We start from the raw sequence: 26,365 nt of genomic DNA on the forward strand, positions 1-26,365 counted from the left end.
CAGTTATCTTTTCAACAGCTTAAAAATGGGGTCTACAGCAGCTGTCTTTTGAGGCTACCCCATATTTTAAAGCTGTAAGTAGTTCAGAATCCATTCAGTTGGGCCTTTTGTGGGCCCAAAAATGAACCCTGATGTGATATATTTATGCACATAAAAGATTTTATCAAAAGAAAAAGGTCTTTGTTGCTATTTGTCTGTATTTAATCAACTAGTGGCAGTGTGATGCTCCAACCACCAGCCTGTGTTGTGTGTCTGCTATCTAGAGGAAACAGCCAGTTTATCAGTCCTGGGGCAAGTGACACATGGGCAGCTTTTGCCCATCCTTTCCTCCAAAGCCTTTGAGGCTGCAGAATCGTTGGTGGGTGCGGAGGCATTCTGAGCTCAGCGTCACTCCTCCACGGAGTGACTTGATTGCCAGGTCACAGCACCCGGAGGAGGTCACTTCTGAGGAAACGCCAGCGCTTGGATGAGGGTTAATGCGTCATTTGAAAGGCAAATGAGTGGAAGCGTTGTGTGCAGGGGAGGGCAGATTCCCTTATAATCAGCAATTACTGGCATTAGGATGCTCTGCTTACCACACTTTCACTAAATCTCCTTTTAAAAGTGTTAAAGATCTCAGATAAACATCGGTATGAATAGACTCATCATGTCCTTGTCATCTAATTAAAAAAGAAAAACATACGATATCACTTTCTCAGAGAACTAAGATGTTGTGGAATAAAACTGCACCTTTAGAAAGAAGCTGTGGGTCTGAAATACGGAAAAAAAATTTGGCAAGAAGTCAAGTTGTACAAAACGTTGACATGAGACAGTGCAAGCGTTGGAGATGCTCCCCGATGTTACGGGTTGCAGTTACCCTGGTGTTTTCAGGTGGGGCTAAATGTGGCTTTTCTCTCTGCTGTTGTCTTGGGGTGTGACGATTCCTACACTGTAGGAAGAAAAAAATTAATGATAACTGTTTCTAAATGTCACCTGCTCACAAGAACAAAATTAAATGGTACTTGAAGTGGATTGTGGAGACTCTCCTTATACTCTTCTGGCTGGATTAGTTAAGAATCACTAGCAGAAGTTTTTACCTTCCGCTGTAGAAAGGGGGATGTGAGGGGCAAGTGGGATTTAAGGAAAGCGTTGGAGGAGAAGGAAAGTTTTCTTGTGTGAGGTGAGAAGCTGCTGCACGCGTTCGCGTGGCCTGAGAGGAGCAAAACAGAATGGGAGCCTGAGCTGAAGAAACTTGGAGACCCCAAATAATAGCCCAGATCCTTTACAGAAAAAGAGAAGAAAAGAGGCACTCTACAAGTTAGGGTAAGAATATCGTCTCAGGAGAGTTTAACGCGTGGTTGTTTTTCACTTGAGCTTGGGTGAGTTGTATTTGTGGGAGTACAAAAGCCCACACTTAGCTGTTCAGCCAGAGGAGGCTTTGTCCGTGTGGCACCTCGTGCGTGCTCTCGCCCTCACGTACTTAAAAATCATGTTACAATATTTTGGCTGACAGTATTTGGGGGAGGAAGGGGAGAGATACAGTCATGGAGCTCTTTTTTTTTTCTTCCTTGTACATGACAGACTCGGGCTTGGGGCGGTAGCATTAATTGAAGTGTGCCAGAGAATAATAGAAACGCTGGGGTTTATTTTTCTCTGAAAATCATTGCTTCGGTTCTAGTAAACGACTTCCAAATGGTGCATGTGAAGCAAAGTGTTGCCAAAGGGATGGTGGGGCTGTCAAAGGGAGATGGTAGGGGATGCTGAGTTTCTGGATCGGATGGGGGATCCACAGCTGCCCCATCCCACCTCAGGGATGCTCCCATCCCACCTCAGGGTGCTCCCTGCCCGCAGCTCTGGAGATAAGGGCATTCCCAAAGCCGTGAGCCCCAGCAGCCTCTGTCCTCTCCTCTCACCACCCGAGGGAGGGGGGACTGGTCTTAATACCATCCCTGGCTCTTCCATTTCGATTTGCTGATTTGGAATACAACTGCCCTATTTTTCTCACGCGTGCTGATCACCGAGAGAAGAATTGGAATGATTTTGAATTTAAGAAAGCATTGCAGAAATTCTCTGTTTTTTAGTTTAAAGCTTATGAAGACAGGCAAGTGCATCGCTTTTGAGATAAGGTCTGAAGAACTGTCTGCCTCCTTGGAGCTGAATAGAGGGCTAGTGGGAAGATTAAAACAATAAGCTTATTATATTATTAGTAGTGGGAGAATTCTAAACCCCATTTGTTCAATTATGGTCCCTTCAATATGCTTATTTAGGTTCTTGTAAATTGTAATCAGTAAATTAGACACGCTGCCCTCACAGCTCTAGGGTTAGCTTTCAAGGGACTTCCTACATTATTATTTTTTTTTTAATGTTTATAGTGAAATCAAGAAGGGAATTAGTTGTTTGATATGCAAGGTTGGCTCTGTGTAGCGGATGCTGGCTGCATTCTGATATCTATCGTTACCGCCCGAGAAGCGGTGGGTTGTGATGCTGCAGCTCTGCTGTCTGAGCAGAGTCATCTCGGGAACGGCTGAGGCTGTAAGCGCGTTATGTGCTGGGTGATACAAACGGTAGTAGCCATTTCGGTAGCCGAAACCATTCGAATGAACACGGGCTGATAAATGAGACCACGGTAAAGTCTCCAAAAGCCGGCATACGTTGCTAGTAGTTATCTGAGGTAACGTAAAAGGGATGTAAAACCCTCAGTATCACCTTCTATGTACAAATATCATCTGTTGTCTCTTTTTGTGGTGGTTTCCCCCCCTTTCTTTTCTCTGTATTTTGCCTCGACAGTATTGAGCGGTTGGTCCTAAAACCAATCACCGAGCTGAGTCATCCAGAGCTGCTGCTTTCCTCTTTTTGTCTTTCTAGCTGGACTCTAATTTGCATCCTGCAGAGGCACCATTTCCAAAAGAAACACCTCTTCCCTTTTAGCTCCTTTAACTGGAGATTTCAGCAGCTTTGGGAAACGGGCTCCTCAGCCCTTTGCAAGTGCTTTATATATCTTTGTAATTTAAAGAGCCTTTTTCCTTCCTGAGAAGCGGTGTCTGGTTTTTTCCGTGCAGATAAATTGTGTGTTTGTTGCAATACTAGATCATGCAAACTCCAATATCCTGACCATATTGTCCCCATTTATTTCTTTTATCTCTCTGTTTAATATAATAGGAATAGCGGCTGAAGCAGGGAAACATATGCAGCAGCATAATAGTATATTGTTTGAAAGCAGTTGTCTTCTATTTCCAGGGTTTCTCTTTGAAATGTAATTGTCTGCTAATATAACTGGGAAATATTATTGCAGGGGTGATCACTAAAGCGTAGACTTGTGCTTTTAACTCCCGTTACATCTGTAGAGTGTTTTCAGAAGGGACTGGGTGCAACCTTAGCTAGTTAAATATCGTTGGTGAGATGTGTTTGCAGGAGTTGTGGTAGGCGTATCGTCACCCAGTGTGGAAACAACTCCACGTAGTGCCAAAACAAGAAACGCCGCGTCCCATGTGTAATGCAGCAACAGCAGAATTACAATTGCCTTGTGTAAAGTATCTGGTAATGAAGGCAGATAATGGAATTCCTTGCAAAAGCAGATGCTAACTGGCTCCCCGATGCTAGGCAGAGAACCGAAAAGTGATACCAGCTGGAGGGGAGAAAAAAAAACAGCTGAAAAAGGCATTAAAAAGAAGATGCCTTAGATGCACGTTTGTTTAAGCAGTAAATACTTGTTTAAAATAATCTTATGAGATTCTTATTAAGAGGCAAACTGAGAATACGGTTAGGATGTTATAGGAAGTCAGCTGGATGCCCAAAGGATATTTGTATGCAGATTGGATGAGTGAGGCAACGACACCGCTGGGAATGGCGTGTTACCATTTGCATTGGGAGGCTGGCTGGTGAGGACGGCCCTTGGAAGTGTTTAATTGCGGGAGGTGGGGCTTGCGAGAGCCAGAACCTTCTGCTTTTCAGGGAGGAGATGGCATTGATTTTAAAAGCAGGGGTGTCTCTGCTTGTCCCTACATGCATGAGTGTGCACGCACACGCTTCCATCTTCTGCGGCAGCACTGGGTAACAGGGACCTCCTGATGGGCTGGAAGCGGCGCTGGGCACGTAGCATCGTCCTTGTTCCTTCTTGTGGTGGGTTGACCCTGGCTGGATGCCCAGTGCCCACCAAAGCCACTGTGTCACATCCCCTCGTCAGCTGGGCAGGGGAGAGAAAAATCTAACAAAAGACTCATGGGCTGAGATAAGGACAGGGAGAGATCACTCACCAATTACCATCACGGGCAAAACAGACTCGACTCTGAGAAAATTTAATTTATCAGTAATCAAATCAGAGTAGGGTAATGAGAACTAAAACCAAATTTTAAAACACCTTCCCTCCACCCCTCCCTTCCTCCCAGGTTTAACTTTACTCCCAGTTTTCTCTCCCTCCTCCCCCCAAATGGCGCAAGGAGATGGGAAATGGGAGTTGCAGTCAGTTCATCACACCTTGTCTGCCTCTCCTTCCTCCCCAGGGGGAGGACTCCTCACACTCTTGCCCTGCTCCAGCGTGGGGTCCCTCCCACGGGAGACACTCCTCTTTGAACTGTTCCTGTGTGAGTCCTTCCCACGGGCTGCAGTTCTTCACCAACTGCTCCAGTGTGGGTCCCCCATGGGGTCACAAGTCCTTACAGCAAACCTGCTCCAGCATGGGGTCCTGTCTCCATGGGGCCACAGGTTCTGCCAGGAGCCGGCTCCAGCGTGGGCTTCCCACAGGGTCACAGCCGCCTTTGATCATCCACCTGCTCTGGTGTGGGGTCCTCCATGGGCTGCAGGTGGTTATCTGCTCCACCGTGGACTTCCACAGACTGCAGGGGAACAGCCTGCCTCACCATGGTCTTCATCACGGGCTGCAGGGGAATCTCTGCTCTGGTTCCTGGAGCACCTCCTCCCTCTCCTTCACTGACCTTGGTGTCTGCAGAGCTGTTGCTCTCACATATTCTCACTCCTCTCTCTGGCTGCAATTGCACAGGGTTTTTTCCCCCCTCTTAAATACACTGTCACAGAGGCTCTATCACTGTCACTGGTGGGCTCGGCCTTGGCCAGCAGTGGGTCTGTCTTGGAGCTGGTTTCCTTCTGGTGAAAGTATGGATTTTTTCAAGGACATGCGGTGGGGAAAGCCCTTAAAAAAAAAAAAACCAAAAACCTCTTAACAAATACAACAACTTGATGACCGCTGGAGTTGGTCTGCGTTTTTTGCCCAGACAAATTTTTCTTTACCCAAAGAATTGTTCCCACAGTGGGGGATTACTGGTGCAGCTGGAATGCTGAACCGGGCAGCGGCTCAGCAGGATTCCAGTCCAGACCAGGCAGACCAGAAACTTTAGTGGGGCTCTGTCTCATCCCAGGCAATTACTCTAATTTTTGGAGGACTAATGCTTACTTTTAGTTTCAGCCCAGCATGGAACAGGAATATACACGCACTTCTGAACAGCTAACGTTTTTCCCATGTGAGAAAACTCATTTTGGGCTTCTCCAGCAGGAGGAAACCCTGCAGAGTTTAGAGACTTATGATACTGGTAGTCTCAGAAGGCACTTGCCTGCAGGTAGAGGCTGGAGCCATGTGTCCATGTGCACGGTGTCGCAGAGCAGCTCCTGCATCAGACTCCTGTTGGGGAATTTCAGGGAGTTTTACTGACAAGAAAGAAATGAGTTTTGAAGCAGTCTCTGGAGATGTGCAGCTTCATCTATATGACATTAAGCGTGTGTATTCTCCTCACCCCTTCATCTTTTTTCTGTGCTTCCGAGTACTCACTGCTAAAAACATGCTTGTAGACATGTGCTTTGCTCCTGGCAAATGTGAGATGTGTTTTCCATGTAAAACAAGCAATGGAAGGAACTGTGGCAGAGCAACGATCAGTCAACAGCATCCCTCCAGAGCACCGATGCTTTGCTTTACCCACCAAAGTGCAGTCACTAAGAAATCCCTTTTCTGCTGATGACCCGTTCTTAATATTCTTACAGCTGCAGCTACTTGCTTGCTCTGTAATGAGTTGTTTGTCTAATTGTGGTGGGCAGAAAATGTCATGGTGCTCGTCGGGTCTGGGCGATGCTTAATGGCAAAAGGACGTTAAACCTCGGCGGTGAGAATAAACCACGTGTGGCTGCAATATGTGCTTCGATCTGCTGTACTTTCAGAAGCACCGTTTTCGAGACCTTTCCTCGCTTGCTGTTTTTTGGCAGGAGTTATCCTGCATACTAAGCAGAAAAAAAAAAAAATCACCTTCTAAATTCAAGTAGCAAATCACACCTCTAATTACATTTTGACCCCGTTAGTTAAGAAGTATATTAAAGAACTGCTCAGCTACATGGATTATCATTTAATGCAGTTATATGAATTTTTGGCATATAATTGATAGTAACAAGTGAGGTTTCTAATTTTTTATGATATTCTGATTTTGTGCAGACCTCTGGAGGGCTTTACAGATTTCCAGGGATAACATTTCACCCTTAATATACCCCACTGGGATTTTAGGCTCAGGCTCCAGGCTACTGAGGATTTTGTGCGCGGCAGGAAAATGCCAGTCTGTAAATACAGAGATGGGGGAGCTGGTTCTTGTCCACGTTGCTCTGAGTTTAGATGATGCTCTTGGGTGCATCTGGGGTTGGAGATGGGAGACTGCTCTCTGCTGGTCTCTGCAGTAGCAGGAGGGGCTGCTGAAGCTGAAGGAGGACCCTGGGAGAGGAGAGACACTGAGGTGGACCCAGGTGTGGCTAAATCACCCCGGCAGCCTGCGCAGGGGTGGTGGAAGGAACACCTCTACTTCATCCTCTCTCTTCTCAGCAGTTTTTATTCAGTTTTAGTTGCTTCCCTCGCCTTCCCCAGCTCTTTCCCCTCTTCCTCGTTGTCATGGGAACATTCACTACAGTGGTTAAATCATACTATTAAAATATGCTTCCCCAGTAGAATGGTGATAGCTAATATTGATCTAGCGACTGCTGCTGACTCAGGGATATAGTTGAACATACAATATCTCTTATTTCTCTTCTTAATGCATAATGCAGCAGTTTCTTTCACCTTGGGCTCTGTACTAGGGGTGACATCCAGCCACAAAAAAATACTTTGACTTGCTTTTTTTTAATGTGTGGCCCAGCTGAAGCATTGGATGCAGGTGGTGGTATGAAGCCGGCTTTAAAATCTGCGAAGGACAATCAGACAGGAAAAAAAAAAAATCACCGGTGCTGTGATTGACCCTTGCAAGTAATAGTTCTAGATGTTTGTGTGCCAGCGATGAAAAGACATTCAGATTAAACTGTCAGCATCCACAGACATGCAGTGTGCTCCAAATAACTTTGCGAGTATATTGCCCCCTGTCACAGAAATGGTTGAAATGTAGATGAAAGACAAATAACTTCCTTAATACCAAGTGAGGCTGCATTTAAAAATGTAATCAATCATAGACATTGTCACTGACATCTGCTTTGAGTAATCAGCCGCACAGTAGCACATAATGTTAAGCAGAGCATGGTGAGCATATTCCTGAGTCACCAGAAAAAAGCAAAAGGGAAAGATTCTACCCTGAGATGGGAGTTTGCAGTATGTTTGTGCCGTAAGCATTTCAGTTTCCCACCGTGGTTAATTAACCAGCTCTCTCTAACTTTATGAGTTTCCTGAAATTGATAGGGTTTGTAAGGTAAGATTGAGGTGCCTCTGGAATTCCCTTGTTTACCCACCTTTCAAAAATATTTTGGTTTAGAACCAGCCTGTTGTACAAATAATTAAAATAGTGCCGTTTTAACGTGAATATTATTTGCAGCTGATGCTGCATTTTGCTATGCGAGTGATACAGGCACAGAAACTGGTATTTTAGAGCCTGTGCTGGAAAGACCTCTGTTAACAAAGACTGAATGCTGAGGAGCCCTCAATTTCTAGCATCTTTTTCGTACATGTTCTTGAACATCTGCATTATTTTATGTTATGACTCATTTTATGTTTGATCTTTCCAGAAAAAATCAGGCAAAGGTATGCAGATCTGCCAGGAGAGTTGCACATTATCGAGCTTGAGAAAGACAAAAATGGGCTCGGACTGAGTCTTGCTGGCAACAAGGACCGCTCTCGGATGAGCATCTTTGTAGTTGGTATCAATCCAGATGGACCTGCAGGCCGGGATGGAAGGATGCATATTGGCGATGAGCTTCTCGAGGTAAGTGTTTCCTTTAACTATTAAGCAGGGTTCATACGGAGGGAGGGAGAGGCATATGTGAAAGTATCATTTGAACCTTAAATAAAGCCTGCGAATGGAATTAGGTGGCTGAGGCAAGGAGCTGCACTGATTTATGCCAACTGAGAACTTGGCCTTTGGCAGGTAAATGTGTTTTCAGTGAAACAAAAATCGTTGGCCTGTGAAAACTAATGTCTTGTCGGAGAAGTCTGTGCTCTCAGCATGTTCACAAGCTCCGCTTAGGGAGGGACTGTTGAAAGGCAGGAAGGGGACAGTAAATCTATCCTTGTAGTACATATGTGGTTTCACAGGGAAATTCACACCTTACATTAAAAAAAACAAAACCCCCTCAAAGTTGCCATATGTGTTTTTACAGATGACAGGGATATTCCCCATCCTGAAAATAAATTTCATGCTGTAATCTGTTTATCTGTTGTAACTTAAAATACTTATTTTCTTTAGTCGTGTCTGGCACGGGTTCACCCACAAGGCAAGAGAGCTCATTAGCAAGTAGAATATTTTGTCTTCACTTTTTCTCTTATCTCCTTGTTTCACCTTCAGATTGAAAACGCAGATTTTTCTACATTTATCTGGTTTTTGGCTGCTGCAAAATGACACTTTGCTGTAGAATCTGCAGTGGTTCCCCATGTCATGATTGCTTCAGCAGTTTAAAAAAATCAGCCCTCCCTAGGGATCTTTCCTTTCGAGAGAAGCTTTCACTGAAGAGCAGGTATATGCTGACCTACTGCTCTCCATGGGTGGTGATTTTTTGATCTTTCAGCAACTCTTTGTGCCATCAGAGAACCACCTATTTTCTCACGTTTCTTGACTTGAGAAAGAGCAAATTTCACTGCCTGGGGATACCTTGGGAGTACTCAGAATTGTCTAAGCATTTGTCATTGTCTAACTGTTCTGTAATTACGGGTTTTCAATACACAGAGTACAAGAAAGACTTGTTTTGCTGTAATAATAAAAAGAAAATAATAAACTCCGGATGGTTTCAAGTGTGATAAATGGTATAGAGGTCTATACCATACTGGAGAAGGGTAGGAAAATTACTTTCTCCTTCAAATTTATGTTCTTTTCTGTGCCTGGCTCCAAATTCTTATGGTTAAACTATGTACCATTTGAAAGGATTCGTGGTACTGTTTTCCTCTGTGCATATCATAGACCAGGTAGTTCCTGGTAAAGGAACTATAAAAAAGTAGACCCTTTTACGTCAATACTTTCCCACAAAGAAGGATGCACGGAAGTTTTCCTATATCTAACAAGCTATTCCTTGCAGTGTTTGTTTGAGCTAATGTTAAGTATTGCTTGAAAGTATTGATACTTGAAAGATGCACCATCTGTGATTTATCACATGTATCTCAAGGTTGGGATTTCCGTGCATGAGCCATGTTATAAGTAGCATTTTCCAAAGTGGTGGTGTTGCCCTAATTCCTCTCCCTGTCAAGTTGGAGATAAAATGATTTTTTTTTTTTTTTTTTCTTCAATGGATGGAAAGTGATGTTCACCATCTCAAAAATGCCAAACTTCAAATAAACTGAAGTTCAAAGAGACTTTAGTAACTACCTCTCTTGTTTACCTTTGCAATCAAATTAAAGGGGTGGGCAGAAGTGTGGTTACTTCTATGAAAGGATGTGGTGATCTCATTTTGGTCCCCAGTGAGTATGTATCCAGTGTCAAAACATCCTCTGTTACAAAGGAATGGATTGTGTGTTACTCATGTACAGACGTCTCGTGTTCACACCAGTGCTCAATTATTCACAGCTCTGGTGTTTTGTCTTTTAAAAACATTCTGGTGTTATGCGAATAGCACTGAAATGGAACTAATGGGCATTTACACGGGCAGGTTTTTTTCAATAACCATTAGATTCAATAACTAGGTTATTTCAGTAACCGTTAGGAGTCCTCATACCCAGGAAGTATATACAGGTCACCGAGGTAGGAATATCACAGAATGGTTGAGCCTGGAAGGGACCTCCAGAGGTCATCTGGTGCAACCTCCCTTGCTCAAGCAGGGCCACCTCGAGCCAGTTGCTCAGGACTGCATCCAGATTGCTTTTGAATATCTCCAGTATGATTTCATGCTACTTTCATGCCAGTGATGGAGAGGTCAATGGTGTCAACTGGCTTTACTTGCAGTATCTTTTATGATAAGGTACGTTAAAAGAGCATTAATGGCAAACTCAAGTGTTCAGAAGTGAGGAAATTACAGAGTCCAGATTGTTTGCTTTTCTCCACTTATAGACATACAACTAAAGACTTGCGTGGTTGTTGGTCACAGAATCATTTTATGTCTCCCAAGGTGTCCTTTCCTCATTCAGAGACCTGGATGGACGATCTTTACTGATGAAGCAACTTCTCTTCCTTTGGGTGGTGCTTCACTGCATGTGGGTATTAAATTGCTCTGCCTCTAGTCTGAGCTGATGGCCATTGCCCACAGGTGAAATATTTAGTTACTCTGTAAAAAAAAAAAGCTATTGGACTTCGCAGCCACTTCATTTGTAAGCATTTGTGGTCATTTTCCCCAGTATTCTCATCTGTTCATCAGCAAGTAGACCACACTCAATCCTCACCTAACCGTATGTTTTAAGTATATTTGCATCTACATCTTTGATTACACATCAATTTTGAATACTGGAGCGTATCGGCAAGAGAAGGGATTCACATCTTAGGGAGCCTTCGGCATTTCTGCACTGTCCTGGGGTGCCCCAGTGAATACCGTTGGTTAGGTGTTACTCCATTAAAACAGTGGATGCTACTGCAGCGTGAGCAGGTTATTCCCGGTGCCTGTTGATGGGGGTAAGGTTAATGGGGTGGAGATAAATATATAGATAAAGAGAGATAGACATTACCTCTTCATTTTAATTTTGAACTGGAGTTTGATTGGATTCAATTGAAAGATGTGGGATGCTGCCAGACTGCCTCAACTCCTTGTTCATGAAATCTTTTGTCAGTGAATTAATGAAATATCATCTCACTTTTAGCTTCTGCGAAGCTTTTTGGCGGGATGGTCCTGGCTTGCTTTGAAAGTCGATCCAGCCTATACATTGAGTGAAATGCAGATCACATAAAAAAATTGTATGTAATCATTATTTTTTAAATATGTCTCCTGTGATGTATTTTGGATGGCTATGTTGCTGGAGAAGACAACTTTTTGAGGGAGAAGGTCCTTTCGTCCTACTTTCATACATGGAGGAAAATTACTTGGGTCAGAACTTGGTTCCTGTGCAAAAGCATATATTTTTTGCATGACACAAGTTCTTCTTTTCCATTCTTTTTCCCAGCAAAGAAACCATCTGTGGTGCTCCTGCCTTGCGCTCGTGCTGGTTTAGTGCAGGTGTCTGCGCTGCTTCGTATCTTATTAGTTTGGGCTTAGTCCCGCGGCTGATTGTGCCCAGCATGGTCCTCAGCACGCTCATGTGGAGCTGTACCTGGGCTGTTAAACCCCGCTGCTCCTGAACTCTGCGTGGCTCTGGCCTTCTGGGAGGTTTTATTCACATTGAATAATCCACCCTGTCATTATTATTATTATCATCTCTCCATAAGAGAGTCAACTGCGTTCTATTAATAAACTGAGCTGCACAGAGCCCTGTTATGCTAAATTACCGATGCTGGGATTTTCTGCCATCTTCCTGTCCCTGCTTGTCTTGCTGAAAATGGGGCAGGAGGTGGAAGGAAACTGTTTGTTTGGAGGTGTTGCTCTAGGAGGCCACAGAAAGAGTGACAGCTAGTCTTTGTCATCCAGAACAGGTTTACCTGTTGTCCCTTCTGGACCGCTGCATGAGAAGCAATTTTTCTTCCTTTTTCTGTGCCATTTCTGTCAAATCTCAAAGCCAGAGGGCTTTCGTGCTACGTGTGTTTTTCTTGCAGTTTTACTTCGAGAGTCTTAGACAAATATATTATGCCACAATAATACCATAGATACATCAGTATTTTGCCCAAGTAAATGAACTACGCAGCCAAATTCACAATGCCGCTTCTGCTTTAGAATGGGGGGACTGGTGTTTTATTCTAAATATATTTGTTGTGGGATTTTTTTTTTGGTTTTTTTCCTGTTTCAAGATGGTCACTTTGGATTAGGCAAGTGGCACCATCCTTCAAGAGGGACAGTAACTTGAACGTAGAGAGGTAGGTGTATATATCTCTACATAGAATCATGGAATCACAGAATGGTTTGGGTTGGAAGAGACCTTAAAGACCATCGAGTTCCAACCTCCCTGCCCTGGGCAGGGACACCTCCCATTGGACCAGGTTTCAGTCTATATAATTTGACAGATCAAAAAGTTTTTCAAACTTTTCCCATTGTTTCAGCGAGTCTGGTTGTATCTTGAAATGCCACAATTCCTGTGGCTAGAAGGAACCTAATGCATTCGTAAAAAGAAATAATTATTATAGAAAGCTCTGCCAGTTCTTTTATTGGCTTTGGGGTATCATTTAACTTGATTTTCATAAAAATCAGATGATACTAATTTTATGGATTTCCATTACTGCCACATAGTAAAAACAGTGCTCTTTTTTTAATATCCATATCTAATGTTTCTCTTCTGCAAATTAAAGTTGAGAAGCAAACAATCCTTTAAATTTTTTTCTCCTAATTTAAGAGTTCAGATTTCAGTGAGTTTGTACTTTCTGCTACTTTCGTGTATGAAACTGTAAAACAAAACCTTTGTAGATGAAGGCAACAGGACATTTGGGATACGTGATAAAATCTGCCATAAAGCAGTGTAGGGTTATATTAAAGATTGAATTTGAGTGTGCTGACCTGACCTCTTACCTGTAGTGTGTTTTAATCTTTCTCTGTTCTCTCCAGTCTGTCCAAGAAGTTATGTAAAGAGAGCTTTAAAGAAGAGTTGAGTTTGATTGAGATCAGTTTATTGCTTTTGCTTAGTCAAAGCTTTGTTTTTCTTTTCTAATTGCTAATGAAAAAAGTAAAGCACAGATTTATAGATTTTGACTCCCAGAGTACTATTTGGTTAATCTGACGTGTTACTTTATTTCATTTGAAAGATTTAAGATGGTGCTGCTTATGAAATCCTAGATGTTATCTTTTTTGTTTTATTTAAGTAGGCTTTTGTGCTTTCCTTATGACTGTGGTATATGAACATTAATTTACTTTGCAAAAGAAAGTGACCTTTTTTAAAAAAAAAAAAAATTATACTGACAGTAATAACTGTGTGGGACAGTCCAAAAACCTTGTGGAGATATATTAGTTTGATTATCCTTTCATTTTGGTGTAATTAAAGAATTATAACTCACAGACCCAGCTCACAGCTAATTAAATTTTGGACTATTTGATACATCTAGTGAATAGGATTAATTTCGCCCAGAGTAAAGACTATAAATTTTAATCTAAGAAGTCTGCTGTTTAGAAGAAATGATGGTAATTTAAATAAATCCAAACAATTTGTAAAGCATATGGTATGCCCAGTGACTAATTTATTTTTGAGCTTGGAGAAATTAAGTCAGCAAACTTGCTGAAAGTTTCACGTCCAGCTTGAAGCCAGAACGCAACCCAGCATTCATTTTTGCCATCAGATTTTTAAATTTGCCTTTAATAAACGAAGTGTGGCCTAGGATGTTGCTTCTTGCCCTATTCTTGCGACCGTGGCAGTTGCAGACAGCACCATCCGAAGCCCTTAGGAACGTTGTTGTGATGCTGTTTCCTTCACGCTGATCATTTCAGACTCTTGTAGACCTTTCTTGGGTTTCTTTTTGTCCAGCGAGTAACTGAGTAGGTAAATGGCTTGAGCCATTAATAAATGATCAAGTACTGAGGAGTTTTATTCTTGTCTTTGCATTGTCCTTATTTGACTGATGAACTCACATAAGTTGGGAAAATAAGATGGGAATATTGTGAAGTTGCCAATAGGACCAAATACCCTGTATGACACAAGGCTGTAAGACTTGGCCGGTTACTCTTGTTTGAATGAAAAAAATCTTCTAAGAACACAAAACTAAAATCCAATACAAACATTTTCAGTAACAAAAAGTCCTTCTGTAATCTTCAGTGAATTGTTCCTGGGCTCCGTTATCATTATTGTTTTAAACAGCGTCGGTATATCAAATGTGAATGTAAATATTATGTTGTAAATGAGTAGTGGAAGGGAAAAATTGCAGTATTGAAACAAAGCTGGCTGCTCACTTTGGAAGGGTGTTTGAACGCTCCAGTTCCAGAGAGGTGCATTAATCTAATCAAGATGCTTAGAGTGAGAATTTTGACAGAGTTAAATAGAGATTATTCTGCACGCTTGGAAGCCTCTGGTGCTTGCTTAGAAGGCAAGGCATGGGATGAGCTGAGCCGTGAACCTGAACTACCATCATGACTTCAAATACTATTCATTTCAGTTTCTTTCTCTTCATCTTTAAAGTTTTCCCTCTTTTTTGGACAAAAGAAAAGATGTTAAATGTAGTTTTTGAATTAGTTTCCATGTTCATTTTCACAGGTATTCAGGTGTAGGTAAAGAATTGTTCTTCCACAGAATGTTGTTATCTCGGTGCTTATTCCAGTCTGGATTGTCGAAGCTGAAGGAAGGCAGCTCCGGGAGTCGTGCTCCCCGCGGTCAGGGGAGGATGCTTTCCTTCACCTCCTCGCTGAGTGTTCACTTCAGCATAGTTTTAAATCTGAAAATCGTCAGGGTGCAACTAAAAGACTGCTCAAGGGTTTTGTTAATCTCCTTGACGTAGTCTTTTTTTTTTTTTTTTCCCATCATACTCAGCTCAGCTTTTACTTGCTTTAAATTTAATGAGGTATTCATATCTACCTTATGTTCCGCATACGATCTTCATAACTGTAGTTTGTGCAATGCCTGAGCTGAAAGCCGAGCATCCTCTTAGGATGCCTCAGAGGTAGGAGGCATCAACAAAGGGGAGCTGAAGCCCAAGGAACTCAGGGCATCTCAGGCAGGTGGAGGGGATGCAAGGTGTTAAACACAAGCCCTGGCTGTGACATGAATGAAATGCTTTAAATATTCCATTTAAACACTTTAGGTTATTTTTGTGGTATGATAATGAGTATGCTTTTGGTTGGCTCGTAACTACTATATTCATCTCAGAGATGCTGCTCTCCTTGTTGAGGTCCCACTTGCTGAGAGTGTGAAAATAAGACAGTAAGCATCTTATTTTCCTCAATATGGGAAAAGACTTCTGGTTCCTACAGAAGGAAAAGTCCTGAAGCACATCCTGTATTAAAACCAATTATTTCCCTCTGAAAACTGCAGCATTTGCTTGCACGCAGCAAAAGTGTCCAAAGTAGTAGTTGGTGTCTCCTGCTGTGCTTAGGTGTTTGATCCATCACGGCAAAAGTGATGGGGCAGGTCCTTAAATTGTCAGAAGAATTAAATTGTCAGCAGAACTGAGGAGTCAGCACAACCTTAAGAGCAAGTTTTTCTAAACTGTCAGTTGCCTGTAGCAGTGTCTGTCTCGAAATCTGTGCTGTTGCCATATCTACGTGATTCTTCTCAGATCAAGTTGTTTTGCAAAAATCTGGGAACAAAACTTAAAATCCATTCTATGGATCTGTGAAAAAGAGTAAAAGAATCATTTCATTTGTGGCTTACTAATAAGGCCTAATTATCTCTGCCTTGGTTCCTATTTTATATCGGTCTAGAATAAAACTTGGAATGTTTTTCTATTAATACAGCGTTTTTTGCTTTGATAAATTGAAGTCTGAGATGTTGAAAATGTAATATTTTAAAGTCCGTTCTAAGGCTGCAATTCTGTGGTCCATCATGGAATCAGTATGAGGAGGAGGATGTTCTTAAAATCAAATTAGGACTTATCTTTTCAAAAGGAATGATAAGAAAGGTGATTAAAAGTGTTTCAGTTGTTGCTGCTGAGTTGCAGACTGCACCCCATCCTCCTCGGATGTCCTTCTGCAGCACAGCTGGGCCTGGAAGAGGCTCTTAGTGCCTCAGCTCCAGTATTTCTCTCTTTACAACACCAGTAGATTTTTCTGTAAGTACAATGTTGGTTTTTCTGTCTGTAAGAATCTCAAAAGTTATCTGGTTTATATGTTGCAGACCACGTTTTCTTTAAGTCTTACCTCTTTATCCCACGGTGAATTTGGATGTCTTGGTGGTATAATTTAAAACAACGCATACTCCTCCCCTTACATGAAAATCTTCATTTTCTTTGAACAGATAAACAATCAGATACTGTATGGAAGAAGTCATCAGAATGCTTCTGCAATCATTAAGACTGCCCCATCAAAGGTCAAGCTAGTTTTCATACGGTAAGATCGGTTCTCATCAAAACATTTGTTTGTGCTTTAGCCTGTTACATTACATATTTATTTAGCTTGCTTTGAAAATGCTAAACTTGCTCAGTTCTCTTTGAAGTGAAATAAACCTTTTCCTTGACTATTCTCAGGACAGTTGAAGAGTTCTCCTTAATTATGTTTAAGAAAAAAGATTTCATGTGATTGAATGCCTGTTTTAGGGTGTCTGCTGGAGATTTGCGCTTGAGAGCACCCTGATAAAAGCTTCTTCCCCCACATCTTACTAAAGTGCTGTAGGTTGGTTCTGCCAGCGCAAGGACGGGGTGGGCAGCTTGTGTCACCCGGGCAGCCAGAAGGGAGTGGAAACGGTGCAGAGGCTCGGGGCTGGAGAGGGGGCTGCGGTGAGAGGAGTGGGTGAGTGTGGATGGAGTACACAGAGCATGGGATGTGCGAGGGGTAGCTTTGTATGGGCATCAAAAGAGAATTCTAGAAGTAAGCTAGGACTTATTTGTACAGAGGTGGGGCCTGACTTTGACAAGGAGCACTGGGATGGCTTCTGGAGGAGGTAAACAATTTTTCATCTGCATGAGAATTACCTGTTGGCATCTTTTCTTTTACTCCGAGCGTGAAAATGTTTCCTCTTTGTATGTGAATTAAGGACACCTTCATGCATTCACTCTGAGGTTCAGGAAGTGTTACTCTTATGACCCTGGGCAGGAGGTCTGGGAAGAAGCTGTCTCTTTCTCAGAACCCATAGATGCTTTAATATATTGGAATGTCATAAATTCATCTATTCCAGCTGTGACTTCCGTTGGGCTTTTATCCCCATGTCACTTTATAATGTGGTCTTCCCGCCGATATATACATCATACTTGATACTGGTTTATATTCTTCGCTCATACACAGCTTACCTGTGAACACTGTAATAATCTGTGGGTGAATGCATATAAATGTGTACATTTACCGGCGTGGCTGTGTCAGGTGCAGCGCACACAGAAATGATGGAAGAGCGGCATTAGCGCGGTGAGGAATGAGCTGCTGTACTTGGCAGCACGGAGGATCTGGAGGAGATTAATGATCTCGCCTGCAGCTCCCGTGTTACTTTCCCCAGCGTTTGAAAATTAAACGTCATGTACAACAACTCACTCACCATTACTTAATTGCACGTGGAAAATGTGTCTGGTTGGAAGCTCCAGAGGCAGAACCACAACTCATGAAACCAAAACCCAGGGCTGGGTTTAGTGCTGTAGAAGTGGATTTCAAGGCAAAAAGTTGTCTTAATGATCACAATTGGTAGTTAGATATCGGAAACACCATTGGATAAATCTTGTCTCTAGAGCTTTTTAAAATAAAAAAAGTTTCCATCTTTAAATGCTGCTGCTGAGGTTGTAAACTTCTGTCTTCACACTCCCCCAGAGCACGTATCTTGTCACTGCTCCCGGCCTTGTGATAGAGTCCGCCGACAACTGATGGGTCTGTTCGCTTGACCTGAGCGGCCGCTCGAACAGCGATGAAACGAAATTCTCCCACTGAGAGAATGTCATTAGTAACTCGAGCAGTGGCTCTGACACAGGGAGAAAACTGATGTCACCTATTTATTTTTTTTGATGTACGGTCAACTTCTCATAGCAAGAGGGGTGTTTCACAATTTTAGTAACGCCAAATTAGACTGTCTCTCTTCAAGGTGAATTTTAAGGAGAAACGAGGATAATTTTCTTTTCTCTTGCAACCTACAGCCCATGAGCCCATTTTATCTTGGTGTTACCCATACCTACACTTTAGACCACAAAACCAGAGGATGTGATTGACTGAAAACACGAACCATAAGACTGTGCCGGTCCCAGAAAGTCTTGTCCGTGGTGCAATTTGGCAGAAAAAGGTTTTTTTCTTGCTTTATCAACTTATTTTAAAACTATACTATAAAATGGGGGTATTGAAACGCCACTACTTGTTGCATCTTGGTGCCAGCTGGAGGAAACAAGAGCAGCAATGGGCATCTTGAATCTCCATCCATCTCTTGTACGTGCATGTGCAATGGCTTTTCCAGCCGAGAACAAAGCGCTGAGTGTGGCAGACTCGGCTCTCCGGGTCGGTTTGCTGCTTGGCTGGTTTCGGATTCGTTCCTCTGGGCTCTAATGATGTGGAAAGAGCAGGATACCGTTACATTTGTTCTGCTTTGAAAACGAGGAGGAGCCAGTTGCCACAGAAATACTACTTTCCTCCTCCCGAGCCCTGTTACCCCCGCAACTTCTTTTTAAAGGTAGAAGGCCCGTAGCACGACGTAGCCAAAACACATCCTGGGGCACAGAGTAAGGGGAGGCCACAGCTCACTTCAGCAAAATAACATGTACTGCAGGGGTTATGAGAGAAATGGATTTGGTCTTCATGTGCATGAAGATATTAAAATTCCAGTTTCACCAATGAAAGACCTGAGTAAGTTAGAGTTTTCCAGAAACACATCATTCTGCAGCCTAAAAAGTTCCCGCGTGTCTGACTGAGCTGACCTAGGACATAAACGCAAAACTGCTGGGACTCTTGGGCTAGTACTAAAAAATACCCTCTTTGATATCCCGAGGCCTTATTTTTCCTCAGATGAAGGATGCTCGGCGATAAGCACGCTGCTTTTCACTTTGAAGCAGGAAACAGCATCAACGTTTTCCTCTTTCTGGTGTTTTGGTTCATGTGCAGGGCAGGGGGAATGTTTCCAGAAACTCTTCAATCAGTTATGAAAGAAGCCCAGAAATTCCTGGGCACAGAAAAGCCTTTCTTTGAGAACTGTAACAACTATCATTAAGTAACTTGGATTTTGTTGCACCCACGTTTATTTTTTCTAGGAAAAAATAAAGAATAGGAGATGTCCTCAGCCTTTTTGACTTTTTACTGAAATCCTAACTTGCCGTCTGCGCTATAAAAATCTGTTCACACTTTTTTTTCATACCCAGGTAGTGTTACAATTGCATTCCCACCCTTTCCTGGAATTTTTGCTGATGAGACATAGTGCAGTAAGTGCTGTGAGAATCATAGACGTCCCTTTATATTTGAAGGCTTCTCGCTCTGGTTTATAAGCATCTTTTCCTCAATTAAGTTGATGGTGATTATTTAAAACAGTTGATTTTGGCCAGGTTCCAAAATATAGGTCTTAACACAGCACTGTTTCCCAGCGGTCTCATTAATTACATGAGCTTGTTAATAGCATCTAAAAGATTTGCAGTTATGGTGTCGCTTTACTCTTTTTTTTTTTTTTTTTTTTTTAGATTCAGTGCGTCTTGTGCTTTGTAGCCTTCTACAGGAACAAATTGGCAGGCGTTTAACCTGCTCGCCTGGTTTTGTCAAACAAACCAACCAGTTGCCCAAACACGGCAAGATTTTCCTGAGATGAAACGGCTCCATCCAAGCGCTTCCTTTGATTAGTGTCCAGTCGCTTTTTATCTGACCTCAAAGTCTTGCAGCTGCTGCATTGACTTCCACGCTACTGTACCGAATACGGGTTGTCTTTTTGATTTCTGAATATCAGGAATAAATAATAATTTGACTGCAGCTTTCCAAAGCGTATAAAAGAGTCTTGCTATAGTGGAAGTCAGTGGCCATAGGGCATATAAAGCTCTTAGTTGCCTTTTGAAATCCTTGATCTGTCTCTCCGACAAGAGGGATTAGCCAGGTAGTAATCTGAGAAAGGGACTTGTTTCTTGGAGGATTCTCTGTGCCCTAGTTCCCGAAACGGAACGGGTTTTATATCCGCTGTGGTTTTTGTTCATGCGTTGTAAGTCCATTCTTTTAAGATGCGTAATAAAACAATATAATTAGATTTTACATCTGTAGTAGGAAATCCAGTTTATATCAGAATGCTCTTTTACAGTGAGAATTTTATGATTCAGCAAATTCAATGTTTTCTCCACGCTCAATTAACTGCCTTTAATCTGTTTTGGTGCTTCAGTGTTGGGATAATAAGCAGATCAAATATAGTTTGAATGCTTGAATCAAAGTGAATGGCACTGATTTCAAACCATCATCCCATTGTGTTCAGTTCTGTGATTCATTCTTTGGTATACCTTTATTCCTTAAAAGAAAATTGTCTTGTGCTGTGATGAAACATGAGAAATGCCTTAAGAATAAAGTAGGATTTTGCTTATTTTAAATACCATCTGTTACCTGTCCGGAGTCATCCTCCTACACTGCAGTCGTTCGTTCTGTTATCACTGCTTTTTGGTGATGGGATTGTAGCTTCGCAGTGAAGCCCACAAATCTCTGTCACCTAACCCCTCCTGATGTCTCTAGGTGTCATTGCAAAGACTGACCTCTTGTTATTTATGATGACGTGCAAAGGAGGGAGATCCTTATACTCTGAGGACCGGCAAAGCGAGGGCAGTGGCTGGATTGGCCAGTTCTCGGTCTGTTTAATGCTCTCCATGGCTATGACTCTGTCACTGAATCTTTGCTCTTCTATTCAAGCCTCTATACATAACATTATATGTTGTATGCCAGACTCTTGAATATTGTGCCCTTGTAGCCAAGAGGGCCAATGGGATCCTGGGCTGCGTAGGGAAGAGTGTGGCCAGTAGGTTGAGGGAGGTCATTCTCCCCCTCTGCTCTGCACTGGTGAGGCCACAACTGGAATACTGCGTCCAGTTCTGGGCTCCCCAGTTCAAGAGAGACAGGGAACTACTGGAGAGAGTCCAACGTAGGGCAACAAAGATGATTGAGGGATTGGAGCATCTCCCTGATGAGGAAAGGCTGAGAGAGCTGGGGCTCTTTAGCCTGGAGAAGAGAAGGCTGAGGGGAGACCTTATCAATGCTCACAGGTTCCTAAAGGGTGGGTTGAAGGAGGATGGAGCCAGACTCTTTTCAGTGGTTCCCAGTGACAGGACGAGGGGCAACGGGCACAAGCTGGAACATAGGAAGTTCCGTTCAAATATGAGGAAAAACTTCTTTCTGGTGAGGGTGCCAGAGCCCTGGAACAGGCTGCCCAGGGAGGGTGTGGAGTCCCCTTCTCTGGAGGTTTTCAAAACCCACCTGGATGCTCCTGAGTGATGTGCTCTGGGCAACCCTGCTTCAGCAGGGGAGTTGGACTAGATGGTCTCTAGAGGTCCCTTCCAACTCTGACAATTCCGTGATTCCGTGATTGTCATACTTTAGAAATTATTTTTGCTTTAACTTACATGATTGGTCATATTGTAATAATATAAACACTGGTTTTACTTGCTTTGTTTAGGCTCTTTCATGTGGGAAAGCTTTAAAAATAAGCTCTTGCCAGACACTGTGTGTGCAAGTTTGAACTTTTCCTGTTTTCTTCAGAGCCGTTTCCTCCTTGCTGTCATGCACGTGTGGGAACAAGTGCACGGTTGAGGAAGTTAAGTAATTTGGGCTCTTTCAAACCTATTATGACTTAAGCTGCAGTTTAAATGAACGTTTAGTTGTTCATTTAAAATACCTGTATTCATTTGGCTTTCACATAATTAGGAGTGGATGGAGGGGAAATGGAAAACAAGCCTGTTCTTGCTGTTAGTAGGAGAGATTTTTCAAGAAGACAGACGATGTAAAGGTCTTGCTTTGATCCAGCTGAAGGAAAAATCCAGCGTACCTTCTCAGTGTGCAGCTTTCCTGCAGCTCCTCTTTTCCACAGGAATTTCTAGAGGGAAAACAAAGATGAGAAAATACAAGATCCTGACCTGATTTTTCCTTTTTAACAAGGAGGACATGGACAATTTAAGTTTTCAATAATCTGCAGGACTTTATGCCCTGGTGTCACAACCCGTGGGAGTCCTAAGGGTTACTGGGCAAACGTTCTTTCACTTGGTCTCCAGGTCTATTCCAACTAAGATGTCATGCATCTGCATACAAGGTATCGGGTTTTTCTCCTGGTTCTTGATGTACTTTGTATTCCCAAAAAGCATCCACAACCCCTTACAAAGCTGTTGTCAAGTGATCTTTTAGCGTTGGTGATGTGTGTACTTGCAGGTAGTTTGGCCGGAGGTTCATCTCCCTTGGTTTAGACATCTAGAGGTCATCTGGATTTCTGTGATTAGTGAACAGTTGTCGGGAACCTCCAAAAAGCAATTCAGTTCATCTTGTCCTAAATCAGGTAATTTTGGTGCTGGGATGAATTGCCCTTCTGAGTGGACCTGGTTTGCGATTTGTCTTGATTTTGCGCTGATCATAGAAGAAGTTTGGACAGTATCTGAGACAAGATGCTCTGCTTTAGACAGATAACGGATCTCGTTCAGCGTGCTCATCAAGGATTTTCTTAGCGTTACACGACATTGAGCTTATACCATCGCAAACCTGAGAGCCATAACAGTAAGTAAAATGGAAAACAGAAAATGTCCTCAAAGGAAGGCATGTAACCTGAATCCAAGAACTGAAAGTCTGAGGTTGATGAGCAAATGGAAAAAAAATAAACGTGAATTGGCTGAGACTGTGGCTTCTGGTTATCATCTTTAGAAAGATAGCTTTCTGAATGCTTCATGGACCGTTCCAGCTGTGTGTGACGTTCCTCTGAAGTGCCAGAGCCAGCTCTCTGATAAGTGCAGCGTGGCGTTGCAGGGCAGCTTAGCTGGAGCCTTCCAGCACACAACTTCAGCTTCCCTTCAGGCTTCCTTTCTGCAGCGTGGAATGAGTAATCCCGTTAGATTTATATTTGCATATTGCTCTCTTTAGGCTTTTTTTTTTTTTGTGCCAAGTGTTTATGGTGGTTAATTATTAGTCAGTAATAACTGTATTTGTCTTTGCTTCAGCTGCACATCTGCCTCTTCATCGGGGGTGCAGTTGTGAGATGGAGCCAAACATCAGAAGTTCTTCTCTTTGGTCAGCAAGAAAGGACGGGGAATGTCCAGGGGTCCTATTTGGACTGGAAAGAAAATTGGAGTGTAGTAAAGTATGGCAAAGTAATCAAATAAAGCTGAAAGGGTACGAGCTTCTCTAAAGTTTAAAGAGTCTTTGCCACTTACATATTGCTTTGATCTCGCTCCCTTTGCGGAGGGAAAGCTGCTGGTTTCTTCAGTGTCGAGCCGTGGGCAGTGAGGTTGGTACAAGCGATGGGCGCTCTCACCTCCCAGCAGATCTAATTCCCGTTTTCACTCAGAAACTCATCCTGAGAGGTCAGAGGCAGTAAAAGTGTTTGCGGGAGGAGTGATGAATTCCTTCCCCGTTCCGTTTATGTGTAACCGATGAAATATAAACAGCTGTCTGGTGCGCGAGCTCAGGAAGGAGGTGGGCTCCCATCCCAGCGTCTTACACAAACCAGTACGAGAGCTGGAAGAAGAGTGGTGGGTGTTTATCATTTCTGCAGATAGTGGAGGGGGAGCCTCCAGGCCTCCCTGCTGTATAAATTGCATTGTGTGTGACTTTGACCCCGCGAGTATGAAGCTGTGTCTTGACTGTGAAGGGTTTAGACATCTTAACCTCAAGCAGTATCGAGCGCTGGTAACAGAACAGCTTTCTCGGAGGTGGTTGTGTAGCAGCTATTGGCAAATGCATTGAATGCTCATTTGAAGCCCCTGTAATTTGAATATGATGTTCAGACTTCTAAGCTGTCTGCTCCTGCATCAAAAGAAAATGATTGCTCCTTTCAGTTGTAAATAAATTCATGTTTTAGTCGAGGACACTTATGGAAGTGGAGAGCAGAAAGAGCAATTTATTATTAGATCTGTCACTTTAAAATATGTTCCCACTTTGATTCTGCTTTGAAGCATTCTTCTTTGAAGCAGCATTAAAGTATTTAAATATGTACGAGTCCTAGCAGGGGGAGATTACAAGTTGTGACACTTTGTAACCTTGGGGTTTTTTTATTATTTTTTGCTTTTTTTTTCTCAGGGAATTACTGTAAGTGGGTTTTTTATTGCTTGGAATAATAATGGCCATCCATTTAAAACTGCGTAAAGATGTTTGCCCAGTGATTGGGAAAAAAAAAATAAAAAAATTTGTGTGTTTATATGAAGTAGAAACTAGTTGGTATAATTAATTACACCCCACTTTGTCATGCAGATCACGAAGCTTCTGTCTAGCAATTTTTAGAGTATTTCTTACAAAGCTTTCTACATACCTTGTTATTTTCAAGTTTGCTCCTCGTTGCAAGGTATGCGGCGTGCATTGAAGGCTGCAGAAGTGTTGGTAGTTTTCGTGCTGTTTGTGCTTCCTATAAACTGTTGTCAGAAAAACCTCTGCAGTCAAGTAAAAATTGCTGGGTCTCTTAGACACCTTACATTTGCTGATTTATTCTTACTGGCTAGAAAAGCAACAAAATTAGATCGATGTCTCTTGAGGATAAGAGGAGGATAAATGTCCTTGCCTAATACGCCTTACGGGGCAAAACGCACTTGGAAATTGTGAAACGCTTAGAAAATTCGTGGGCTTGATTCTGTGCATTCCTCGGATTTCTGCCTTGGCCCCGTGCAGGCGTGTTCCTGCATCACGGGATGCTCCGCTTCTGAGGCGAGCCTGGTCTCTGCCTCTCGCAAGGCTTTGAGCGGGGCCGAGAGGAGAGGCTGGGAGCGAGTACAAAAATGAGTGGCACGGAACCAAGTCCTTTGAATTGCGTGCCTGTTTGGTTGAAGATAAGTAAATGCGTTCCCCAACCTCTGCCTGCAGGATTTATCCTTTCAAACGCCTGGGGCTGAATTTCCCATACGCTGCTCTGCCGAGAGCTATTGATCTACAGCGTTGTCTTCCAGTGATCAGAACACGCTTTCTTCATGCGTTTAACTCTTGAGGCATAAAATGAGACCTTTTTTGCTTTCAGGCACTTCTGTAAGATGTTTTTAAACACATACTAGTCCCATATTTTGTACCAGAAACTAAAGAGGAAAAAATTCTGCTTGCGTTACGGTAGCCTGGAAGGTGGTAGGTAGGATCAGACATCAAACCCAGAAGACCCACTGCATGAGAAGTCATGTCCTTTCATCTCAGATGTGTATCTGCAAAGCAGCACTGTTTCGGATTCCTCCTCTGTCACGTTTTGGCGAGCAGAGACTGTGTGATAGTACTGAATCTGTAGCAAAATGGGGCTTGCATCATGTTCCTGTGAGAGTTGGTTACCCCAAAAATAGAGGTGCATCGGTACAGTTTTTGAAGCAATATTTGGAGCCTTTTTTTTTTTAACGTGCTTCAGATTTGCCTTAAACAATATCACTGAAGTGATATTTTACTTGGTTCGGTTTTACAGAGGCCAAAAAAATTGCAGAGCTAATTCTACAAGCCAAGTAATTTTAAATGGCAGTTGAGGAAAAACATTAGCAAGGCAGAATGCTATTTAATTAAAATAAAAAAAAGAAAAAGGCTCTGGAAAGTTACAAAGTTATCAGATGTCAACTTAGGAACGCATTTTAAAGAGGACAGAGGAAAAGATGCCATACATAATAAGCATCTTAGAAAAATAACGCACTTTATATGTAGGGGGAATCAATGTTCGTCTGTTTTCTTCCCCCTGCATTTTAGAAAAATTCTTCCAAGTTTTTACATTGAATCTTTTAGAAAAGACCACAGCAAATATGAACAAAAAAGAAAAAGCAATCTGTTGTAGTAGAACAGGTATTATATTTCAGTAATGTGAATGCTAGACTGCAAACAAGCAGTTTACAAATGTAGACACTATCAGAAGAGGCTAACAAAGATTTAGCACATGTATTGATGTGTAGGGACCATAAACTCCAACTGCATCCTCTGATAATCCACACAAAATTAGATTTCCAAAGAATGTGATGTCAGTATGTCCCGGATGAAACTACTGTGGTCCCAAGAAGGGATGTAATCTGTTTGCTAGCAAAGAACAAAAGCAAAGTGCTTTTCTTAGCTCTAACTTCTAGTAAGAGTATTTCCTTATTGGGTAAAAGCAACTCAAAAGAAAAGTTTATTATTGTGGTTTGGTGTGTCATATGTTGCTGGTTGTTTGTTTTGCAGAAGTGAAGATGCAGTCAATCAGATGGCTGTTGCTCCTTTCCCACTACCTTCCAGCTCCCACTCTTCTACTGAGGTAAGGTTTATGGGT

General features: G+C 42.5%; 1 protein-coding gene across 1 annotated transcript in view; it reads left to right on the forward strand.

Annotated features, from left to right (window-relative positions):
* PATJ (PATJ crumbs cell polarity complex component) overlaps positions 1-26,365 on the forward strand; it is a 148,593-nt gene that overhangs the window by 79,465 nt on the left and 42,763 nt on the right. Inside the window, exons 27-29 of the mRNA XM_074152513.1 lie at positions 7,951-8,147; positions 16,310-16,401; positions 26,278-26,350. Coding sequence (XP_074008614.1) covers positions 7,951-8,147; positions 16,310-16,401; positions 26,278-26,350 — 362 coding nt within the window. The remainder of the gene's footprint in view (positions 1-7,950; positions 8,148-16,309; positions 16,402-26,277; positions 26,351-26,365) is intronic.

This window comes from Numenius arquata, chromosome 8, assembly GCF_964106895.1.
Source record: "Numenius arquata chromosome 8, bNumArq3.hap1.1, whole genome shotgun sequence".
Classification (NCBI taxonomy): domain Eukaryota; kingdom Metazoa; phylum Chordata; class Aves; order Charadriiformes; family Scolopacidae; genus Numenius; species Numenius arquata.